This window comes from Syngnathoides biaculeatus, chromosome 4, assembly GCF_019802595.1.
Source record: "Syngnathoides biaculeatus isolate LvHL_M chromosome 4, ASM1980259v1, whole genome shotgun sequence".
Lineage (NCBI taxonomy): Eukaryota > Metazoa > Chordata > Actinopteri > Syngnathiformes > Syngnathidae > Syngnathoides > Syngnathoides biaculeatus.
The window spans coordinates 21,596,935-21,608,363 of record NC_084643.1 but is presented as its reverse complement, the minus strand read 5'-3'; the positions used below and the strand labels follow the sequence as shown (position 1 = coordinate 21,608,363).

General features: G+C 39.3%; 1 protein-coding gene across 1 annotated transcript; it reads right to left on the bottom strand.

Annotated features, from left to right (window-relative positions):
- Positions 1–762: 762 nt before the first annotated feature.
- On the bottom strand, positions 763–9,852 carry sfrp1a (secreted frizzled-related protein 1a). Its single transcript, XM_061818435.1, has 3 exons — positions 9,187–9,852; positions 6,761–6,841; positions 763–1,971 (listed from the first exon to the last, which is right to left on the bottom strand). The coding sequence occupies exons 1-3, from the start codon at positions 9,680–9,682 to the stop codon at positions 1,646–1,648; spliced, it is 903 nt and encodes a 300-aa protein (XP_061674419.1). The 5' UTR covers positions 9,683–9,852; the 3' UTR covers positions 763–1,645.
- Positions 9,853–11,429: the final 1,577 nt, after the last annotated feature.

Sequence of the window (11,429 nt, the reverse complement as noted above, 5' to 3'; positions counted from 1 at the left end):
ATGTTATAACAATCCACTCCGATCATCATACAGTATGTGTGCCTCCCTTCGGTCTCATCTTTACAAATACACAACTATTCATGCTCGTTAGGGTTTAAGTCTGATCTGTCAAAGTGCTTCTTGCCTTTGAGCTTGAATTATGACTTTATAAGGATTAGTGTGTCCATAGGAAATCCTGATAATGTTGCGTATGTTGATTATACAACAGTGACATTGTGTGGTCATCTGGCCACAGTTATTGTTTTCTGTCTTCTTCAAGATTTGCCAACTTCTGTTAACTTCACAATTGTTTGTCTTTGACACAAAAAAATGGTCCCGTTTCCCGAGGTTACACCTCTCATGGGAAACCGAGCTTTGACATTTCACATTATTTATTGTCTGTAATCAATTTCATAGAACAGACTAGACTGCAAAATATATATGAAAAATTAGGGGTTGAACAAAACTTCAAACTTGTGTATTCCATCCTAATGTAAATTACCTGTCAATAAAAACAGCAATGTTGATCATTTGCCTCGTGATTCGTGTTTGATCTCAATGCCAAACGTTGTTAGTCAAAATAGGAAAAGGATGTTTTGTTTCACTGTTCCAGTATTATTTGCTCTTAGTGACTGGAGTATATTGCAATTTGGATTTAACTTGCCATCACTCCTTATTTTCCAACTATGAAAATGTCATGGAACCAATCGCTACTGTCCAGATGAGAACTGTATAAATAAAATTGAGCAGAGAATAAATAAAACACAACACCATTTAGGGTTTCCTTATTTATGTAAAATCTGTATATACAGGTAATGGTCAGAAATGCACCCAAAATAGTGCTAATACAGACCAACAATATCAAACAAAACACTTCAGACAACAGTTGACCTGTTTTCAGATGAAGACATGTCAAACTGCAAACAATTTCAATTCATCTTAATAACGATTACTACAAGTACACAGTAGAGAAAGAGGCACAATACTGTATTTCGTGGAAAGTGACACCCTGGAAAAAATATGATTGAAACGAAGTTTTCTGTGAGAGTTTGAAAGAAGCATGACAATGAAAACAAGCAACTGTAAGTGGCAGCGTCTTTATCTAACAACAGAATCATCGCACGCCATATGCCATAGTTCACTTTTTTTTCTATGGAAGACGTGTGATCCGCTGTGAAACTTGAAATACAAACAATATCATCATGATACTAATAATTTACATAGTTTATAGTTTATTTTTGGTCATTTGGAAGTTAATATAAAAACAGGCTGTCTTTTATAGACGTGAATAAAAAACAAGCTGTTACGCATGCTTGATTTGTTACAAAATGTTGACTATCCTTGCATTCTCCTAACAAAAATTTAGACAGAACCAGCTGAAATTATTTTACAAAATATTACCTTCAAGCAAAATAGACTGACCTGGATCAAAATTTGAGAAAGCATCTTCAGAGTAGGGCTTTCTCATCTGAAAAAAAATAAAGAAACTTCAATTTGTGATGACATCACTCACTCAAAAACTGTAAAAGGGACATTCCAAATGATGTGTGAACATAGAAAGATATATAGGTATAAACAAGACAATAAAAAAAGCAAAGTATCAGAGTTGAATGCTTGTGCAAGTTCATATGGAAGAGGAGAGGTGACTATTTGGAGGGAGCTCATTTTATTTGAAGACATTCTCGAAGGCGGGGCATTTGTGGGTCTTCAGTTTCTTGACGGCCTTTTTGAACTCTTTGCTGGACTTGTCCCACTTGTGGATGCCAGTGAGCAGGAACTGTTTGTCAACCTTGCGGCCCATGATAAGGTAGTGGTTCCCCAAGTTGTCCAGTTGCTGGCATGGGCAGTCGGCGCCATTCTTCAAGTACATCACCAGCTTCTTTAGGTCCTTCTTCTTCAGGTTCCCCGCTTTCAGCATCTTCTTCCTCTTCTGAAAGGTCACCTTGCGGTCCATGTTCTCTCGCTTGACCTCCTTGATCTTGGTCTTAAAGGCTATAGGACAAGAAATTACATAAATCGGTTATTTACCTATAAATGGAGAATGCGTTTTATATTCAAACACTTGAACTATAGATATACAAAAAAAAATTTGAGGGATTTAAGATTTTCAATTGACAGTGCCAATAATGTTTTTATACTCTGATTAAAAATCTTATCATAAACATACCGTCCTGACTGGCTGCAGATTTGAAATCAAAACCCCCAAATCGCAACAAAAGATTTTTCCATACAAATCTTTGAATGCTTAAAAAGCAGAAGCACCGTTTCACTCTGTATTAAGACTGCACATGGTAGGGATTTAGGCCCCTTATCCTGTCACTGGTCTCTAAAACCATCTTTGAGGAGGCTTAGTGTGCAGTGAAGTCAAAATGAAGCTTATTCATAATTACTGAGTCATAAAGTGCGGTCGAGCCCACCTCAGAACAACTTCATCCTGAGAAATGTTTTTGTCCCGTTAATCCTTTGACATTCTGAACTTTCTTTGCACTCTGGTGGTCGATATTTACGTGTCTTCAGTAAAAGTGAAGATTTTGGGGGAAAGGGATACGAGGGTCTAATATGGATCCACCTATAGAATCGGAGTAGGAAAATTAATACATATATGAAGACACCAAGTATACCCCACTGAACACCTTCTGGATTTTCTTTCCATTGAACAGGTAGACATCATGCATAGAAAATGGTGCAAATCTGCCAAAATTTCTGGCGATCCAAAACAGCTATACAAACACAAAACACTAAATTGCTAATCATACTGTTTGTTCAGGTGTTCTACAATCATAGTTTTAATAAAAGTGATGCATGACCCAATCCAACAAAATCCAATAAATGAGTTGCATTAAAAGGATACCAATGCTCTCACATGACAATACCTTGCTGTTCTTCAGAAATATATTTGTGTTTGTGGTTAATGTATAGTTATTTCCATGAAGCGCTACATTGTAATCATGGTTGACTTTCAGAGGGTCATTTTGACTATGAAAATCAGTTAACTGTACAAATGTAATGTATAATCACCTATTTTTTTATTATTATTACCTACTGTATCCACATTTCTTTTTAACAAATTGTCTCTGAAACCAAAAGCTACAGAAAATAGTGGCAGCCAAATATCAATATTGTTGTTCAATTTACTGTATGCAGTTTGTCATCAGTAAAAAAAGGTGATGCATATTTGCAATTTTTGTACACAATTTCTTTCCAAAATAAAAATAAAAAAGTGCTTTTAGCAAGAAACCTCAAGTAGACGCACTTGATTTGCTTATGGGGGAAAAAAAAAAAAAAGTAGCAGGCTGGATCTAGCCACCGGGCCTTGACTTCGACACACGTATTGTATAGTGGTATAGAATTAGACTTCATTATGGCACGATGTGTATCATCTACATACAACTATGTAGAAAGGAGAAAATAGCTCATTTTAAAATGGAGCGACTTTGTCAAGACACAATTTAAGACATGTAACGCAAATATAAGGAACAGAAAAAAAACTGTTTATCTGTCGTCCCACTTTCACATAATTAGAGTAATTACAATGATGGCAACAAATATTGACCCATTGCCATTAAAAGGTAGACTGTAGTGAGCAGTAATTTCATATCTGTGTCATCGAGTGATATTTTCACAATACATACAACACTTATTAAAGATACTGTATATCACATGACTGGGTGCTCTCTTTTATCATTGTAATGTACTGCTGCCTGACATAATTTTTTTTAAAAAACATTTTCTGGTAGTTTAGTTAGGCTTAAACTGGAGACAGCCGTAAAGTCAACACATGGGTGTGTGCTGTTTCCCATTCACAATGAATAGCAAAGGAGCTCATCCAAGCGGCTTAAGTGATCAGTCCTGCAGTAGAGTTGTTCACTATGTCAGCAAGGGGGAGAAAGCAATTTGGCAATCACAACAAAGTGAGTTGTGCAAAGCAAAGGGGAGATTTAATTGAAGGGTGTTGGGAGTTTTGGGGGCAATGAAGTTCCATAAAACTCTAAGCGTGGAGAGATAAATTGCGGTGGGAACAAAGTGTGGAGTGGGACAGGCTGTAAATCTGTTACGTGCTGAGTGTCGTGCGGATTTGTGTTTGACAGAGGGAAATTCATCAGGATCCCTGAGACATTAGGGAGTGTTAGAGTGTTGGGAGAATGACTTAAAAGTGTTACTTTCAACAATCGTTTTGATCTATTGGCATTAGGGCAAGTATAAGAATCCTTCCTTACATTCAACTGTTTTGAATCAAGAGCTGACTTAGATAGTTATGTTCTGCTTTTACCATGGTCAAACCGTATGGAGACGTGCTTGTGCATTAATGTACACGTGTGAAAAAAAAAAAGAGATACCAAAAAGAAAACAGAACAACAAAAACAATTTAACTTCCACCTCTAAATGAGAACAGATTTGCAACCATTTCCAGTAAGTACGGTTTTCGACAGACAAACAGGCCAATTCACTGCCAGAGTGCATATGTTTATTAAGGATTTCTGAAAAAGTCAATGACTCATTCCTTAAACCTCACCATGCTTATCCATCCCATTGTTGCACAGAAACTAACAGGAAGTCTTTCTTTCCAACATATCTATTTTATGGTCAGCTCCAAACAAAATAGACGAGCCTGTCTGTAAATTCAGCTTGTAAAATCACAAATCACAAATCCTTCTGACTGTTGTCTACTGAAAACTGAGTGCAATCAGATGCCAAAGGTGTGAAAAACGTCATAATCTTAGAGTGGGTCCTTTCTCATTTGCGTGTATTTAATTAGTTTCCCGAATGCATGCCATGAAGTCATGCTTGGCTTCAAACAGAGTTGGAAATATTTTGCACTTTGCTCGTCCTACAAGAAACACTCTCAGTTGGCCAGCTGCAAGAAGAAACAGATGTTTGGCCGAGATGCTGCAAAAATGCGATCTGCAGTCATGCTGTACATTACTCGATACCGCAATGCAATTAACGCACACGTGCTGGGATCAAAGTGTTCTTTTGAGCCGTCCCGAAGAGTTCAGTTTATGCGTCTCTTCGATTCCACCCAAGCACTGCAGTGTCGCATCCAGGTCAGTGTCGATTAATCTGTCTCTGTCAATTCTCTTGACAACTTTAAACTAGGACCCACAACCAATTTTCGTTTTGCCGCTATGTATTTGGAAAACAATGACCCGGATGCCAGAAAGGCCAAACTCATTACCATGATCCAAACAGCAAGGCAAAACACAAAATATCAAACAATAACTTTAAACCTGAGATGAGACGAGGGAGAAAGTCTGTTTTTAATATGCATGGTACCTCGGCAGGGAACGTGCAAGTTCGCTTGCCAGAGCTCTTGGGAGCAGCTCAATGAATAAAATATACAAGTTTGTAGATGCTTTTACTGACAAAAATCAATGACTGAAGATTTTGTTTATGTTGTGCTCCATCTGGTTTCCATTCTAGTTGGGCAGATGACCCTTCAATGCCATGAATGTGCACATCTCTCAGTCTTCAAGATTGCCACGGGTCACCTCCAGTACACAGACAAAAATCCATAAAGCTCTTCAAAAAACAAATAAAGAAAATAAGACTTCTGTAATTTATGCTACACACTGTACTTGTTTATTTAAGCAATGTTCCAATGTTGCACTTCACTAACACGAGAACGGCACTGATTACAGATTGTGTGATTTCGATTATTTTCCTGGTACTGTTTTAGTCATTCATTCTGTTTTTATTTAGATATTTATCACTGTATGACTTCTAATAAGGATTCTCTGATTTGATTCGGAAGTCCAAGTGAATAGTGAAATATTCACCAACAGTTGGCCCAGACAGCAAAATAAACATTCCACTTTACTGCTGTATGGAGCCATCACATAAAGACTTTAACGACCCCGCTTCATTAGCCACTGAACACAATCCTTGCCCAATCCAGACAAATTGTAAATTGGAACCGAAAGAAAAAACTTGAGCGCTGGTCAGAGGTCAGATAAACAAATGATGCTCACTGGAAAATGTGTACGTATAAATGCCGTGTTGGGGGGTAACTAATTACACCTAACTAGATAACAAAACTTTATTACAAAACATCTGGAATTTAATCCAAAATATTACTTGGAGAAAATGTGTAATTAAATAACAGACACTATTAGAAGATTCCCAGATGACAATTTTATGAATATCTTTATAAATACTGCAAAAGCTTGGATCCACCCGATACACAGAGATACACACATCACTTCTTCCTTTCGAAGCTGACAATTGTGATTGGCTCTCTCTGGTCATGTGCCATTCTGCTTCTGTCTCAAACATGACAGATTTTTCCAATCTATCAGTTTGTAAGAGACTCATTGTTACACTTTTCAACACATGAAAGAATATCGACTTTTCAATGGTTTCATCTATCATAATTTTGGACATTTTCATGAAACAGTCACTTATCTGGGTTGACATATGAAGCAGCAATATTTTCGAAATTGTGCACTTTTGTCATTAGGTCAACATGGTATGGAGGGTTGTTTTTCTACCATCAGTATATATAAAATGCAACAAAAAAATGTACCAATTATTTTACATAAACTGCATCATGTTTTATCAGTTTATTTCTTGTGTACAGAAAAAACGTGGTTAATTCCAGAATAATAATTATATTACTTTGAGAAAGTAATTGAAATAGTGATGTTACTATTACATTTTCAACAGGGTAACTTGTAATTGCAACAAACCACATTTCCAAAGTAATCTTCGGAAGACTGTATGGCATTTTGTGCGTGTTGCGTGTATGTTTTGTGAATCTGACTGAGTGTCACAGCATCCTCACCAAACTCGCTGGCACACATGTGCTCCAGCATGGCATCTGTTTTCATTTCATTGTCACAAGGAGGGCAAATGGGAGAATAACCTGTAGAAAAATGGGGGGAGGGAGAGGCAGAGTATGTAAAGCATCATGGTACGAAAAATACAATTTATATACCTTCATACTCATCAGACACATATAGCTGACTTTTATCATGTATGTGTTATCCACTGGGAAATTGACAATGTGGAAAATAAGTTGTTAATCTTCTGCCTCAATAATGGTTTGGGAATTGGTTCAATACTTTTCATTTCAACATGCTCACAAAAGCTGTCATGACAGCAAAACTTAGTTAACTCTTTCAGCACCATAAAAGTAGTTACATTTATTAGTTCCATTATTTTTTTATGATACAGTTATCACTACACAGTATTTTGGGCTGAGTGACCAGCTCATCATATCTTGCGTATTAAACGCTTTAGTCTTTGTTTTTAGGGTTCATTTGCCCATAAAATCTGACCTCAGCAAGGAATGCCTTCACCGTTTATGGCCTGCACAAACTAAAAAAAGTAGAATGTTTTCTAACATTCTGAATGCGTGCGGTTAAATGTGTGCTTTGTGTTTAACCAACCTACTGGCAGCATTTCACAAACAAAAACTGTAAGGTAAAACTGGGGGTAAACAAATAATTTTCTCTCCATTGCCAGTTGTCCATTACGTGTCGAACAAAAGTTTGTCAAAGTGACACCTTGGTGTAAAGAGGTTTTGAAAACAAATACTGTTTACAGAGTCTCACAGTCCCTTTGCTTGTTTGAGATGGTTTCGCCATTCAAATCAATTATCACCAAATTGTATGGAACAACAAGAGAGTGGTGGGCACTGTGAGCTGACCTCTTGCTGACAACAATGAAGAAAAACTCAGAGCCCACATTTGAATGTTGATGCCAGATTTTTTAATTCATAGCAAACAGGCCTGTGAGTGTGCCTGGCTGGAGTGAAAACAAACGACAACAGGTGATGTCTGTTGAGTGTGGACATCTGTGTGGTCCCCTGAACTTTGAAATGGGTCCTTTTTGTGGGGGTGGGGGTGTGGGGGTTGACAGACCTCTATCCATACCACCGTGTCTGTCAACAACACCCACCCCCTTGACACACACAAGCTGTGTCCTCTTTTCAGATATAGTGAGCACTGTGTAATTGCTGGAAGATGCACAGTCGCCCTATTTATTACTCAGATGTAGTGTCAAAAAGCCTTCAAGTGGTGTCGTTAAAGCATCACATTGAATTCGAAGTGAGTTGATGATGTGAAGATGGAAACTTCCCTCGATGTTAAGTTGAAAATGAATGAGATGGAGGCACATTCCCTACCCGGGTTTGGACCTCGCTTATGGTATGTGGCAGGGGCACAGCAACACAAGAGCGAATCCACTTTTATAATGAAGCCACACTTTGTCTTTCCCAGACTTGCTGGTTTTGGCCATCTTTCAAGGTTCCTCTGGTATTTGTCAGCTTGGCTTGGGAGGGGAACAGAACCCCCCTTCCCTTCCCTCCATTGAGTCTGTGTGAGGTGTATGAATCAGCCTCCCACTAAGGAATCTCTGCAGGTTTGGGGAACGAGCAGCCAGAAAGGCATTAGTAATGGATGATGGTTGGGGGGCAAATGTAACTGTTATTGAATAGTTGTTTGTCTTAATAGACTGTGCAGTTGTTTTAGTGTCGGGCTTTGTCCTGTGCTACTCCATAAAGACATTGCATGAAAAAAAGCATTTCAGTGATAAAAACAGCATGAAGGCAGCCTTTTGTGGGCTTGGTTCCAAATCCCCTTATTGATGAATAAGAAAATATAAGCATGTTAGATGTGGGGTGACGCTGCAAAGCAGAATGCTCTTCCCCAAAGGTGGCAATCACTTTGTTTGTGTTAGTATTTACATCTTTACACCTTCACCCCTGAAACAACAAAATCAAGCCACTTTACCCGCACCAGTCTCACATTTTGCAGGGTGGCAAAAGTGGTGGTTGTTTGTTTTTTCAGCAGGGTACATTGACTTAATTTCTTTTAATGTCAGTTACTTGGCAGTTGTACTGTAGTTGGTGACCACATTACACAATTTGGATTGCTGGTTAGGGCGATGATGATTTTAAAGTAAAACTCAATGATATAAGTGGAGCTGCTTTGCTGTTTTATAGTGAAATTGGTCTTTTTTTAAAGTGTAGTCGTACGGCACATATTATGTGCCTTAGTTTGAAATAGTAACAGGAATTTTCAATGATAATGTTAAATACTTGTAACATATTTATTTTGAACCACTTTGTGTTTGTAGGGCAACTTGACTTAAGAACTTGAAAAGTACATGAGTTTGAACCACAAACTAAAACCCAAAACAACAAGTTGAAAACACACGGGTATAAATTCCAAAAAGAACAGAAGGTAATGAAAAAAACGATGGTACCTGTCTGCTTTGTGGATTCTGTGGCGTTGGGCTGGGACATGGCGATGCACACGTCGTCTTGAGGGAACTTGTCGCAGGTGAGCATCTCAGGCCAGGGGAAGCCAAAGGCCTCCATGATGGGGGTGCAGCCGTCCCGCACGGCCTCGCACAGCCATCTGCACGGGTAGATGGGGCGCTCCAGGCACACGGGTGCGAAGAGCGAGCAGAGAAATACCTGCGTGCCCGGGTGGCAGTTCTTGTGCACCAGGGGCACCCAGCTGCTGGCTTGCTGCTTCACCTCGGCCATGCTTTCATGCTCCAGCAGGTTGGGCAGCAGCATCTGACCGTAGCCCACATTGTGGCACAGTCGCAGGTCGTCCGGGATGTCCACGCATTGGGGGGGCTTTCCGTAGCTGCGCCCGCCGTTGTACGAGTCCGACTTCCAGCTCACGTATTCGTACTCGGACGCCGCGCACGCCGCCACGAGCGCCATAGTCACAACCAAACGGATCATCATCCCGAAACCCGAGTGAGAAGTAAAGATATTGCAGCTCCAAGCGGTTGGCTCACTTCAGAAAGCGAACTAGAACAACGAGCGAAATATGGAAAAGGAGATCCGCTTCGCTGCGCTCCTCGAGCGTGTCGCCTCTGCAGAGTTGGGCGCTCAACTGGTGCGCAGTTCGGACACAGGCGCTCAAGAGGTGACTGCTAAGTGCGCACTGGCCAATAAGAGAGCGCCTCTCAGCCCTTTGGCACTGCAGGGCTGTCAGTCAAAGGGCTTCATTAGCCAATGTGTAAAAACTACCCGGGAGCCTTTGCTACCCTTCCTTTTACTCGTTGTTCACAAAAGAAATGGCGAAATACATCTCTCGGCATGGTGGTCGCTGACACCATCAGCGCAGACATCTGAGGAATATACAAACTTCCAAGCTCTAAATACGTGGGAATGTTCGGTTTCAGTTGGAGTAATTGAACACTTGGGCACATGAAGACATGCCCACATACAGTGACAGTCCAATCCCATATATTGTAAAGTTTCGGATTATCCCCCCCCTCACCAGAAAAATTATGGACGCATCTGAGCATGTTAAATCGGGTTTTCACGGAAAGGATGTAGATTGCTGCCGAATGTACAGTCTGACATCGTGATTTGCAGACAAAGTTTGCAATTCTCCCTCAGTAAGGATTTGTCAGGAATAAAAAAAGAAAGTAAAAATTTCACAATGACATGGCTGACAAATATAAATCACTCAATCAGTTCTCTTGGAAATACATGTACAGTGTGAAATATTTGCAGGTTTTTAATGTACCTTTTCTGTTCTCAGTAGGTTTCTGTAAACTTAAATGAGAGGAAACTCCAGACAACAGAGTCAAATATGTTTCTTACTTTTTCATGCAGCATAAGTGAGCTGAATATTACACAGTTACACACAACTCATTGTCAGGGTTTCATGAAAAAAAAAGTGCAACGTGTTAAATATGACACACATATCAGCAAACTAAAGGCAGAATAGACACACATAAATGTTATATTTCTCCTTATTATTGATGAACATGAAGGATTAACATCTTTATTGCAGTAACAACATTTTAAGGGCGTAAAGCATGCTGGGAGCACATGCCCTCACAATTCTGCTGCATGCAAAATACAGTAACTGTGTGATGTCAACCAAGATCCCAAGATGCAGTGAAAAAAAATGCAGCTACTTCCTGTAAAATCACTTTTGAAGTAGTTCGCTGTGAGCTACATGCGAAATAACTGTTGAATTTACGCAAATGTCGAACATTGTGGTGGGTCTGTATTCTTTATCATGCCGGGTCAGTTGTACTGTGCAACAGGCGAGTTTGATATAAAGCACTCACTCGCTCTGCAGTTTGCATTGAGATGAATCTTTTTTTTGTAAATGCCACCAGAACAGAACACAATTTGAGAGGGGATAGAAAAGGGAGAAAAGAGCAATCTATAAAGTGGACTACATATGAAGAATTTGGGATTTCTTTCAGCTCAGTATCACATTGAACATGAAATCTTTTCTCTGCCTCTAAAAGATGTTTGGAATTGATATTGTTTCAATTTGAGAAAGGTCACCAAAGTCCAGGACAAACATCTTTCATATACAGTAATACCCAGAAACCTGTTAAAAGGAAGCACTTTTGCACACAGGCAGATGTGCCAATGGATCTATAACCTCTACAAAAAAACTTTACATCTCATTTATGTAATTCTCTCTTGCAAGAATATTCTGCAGTCATATTGTAGATTG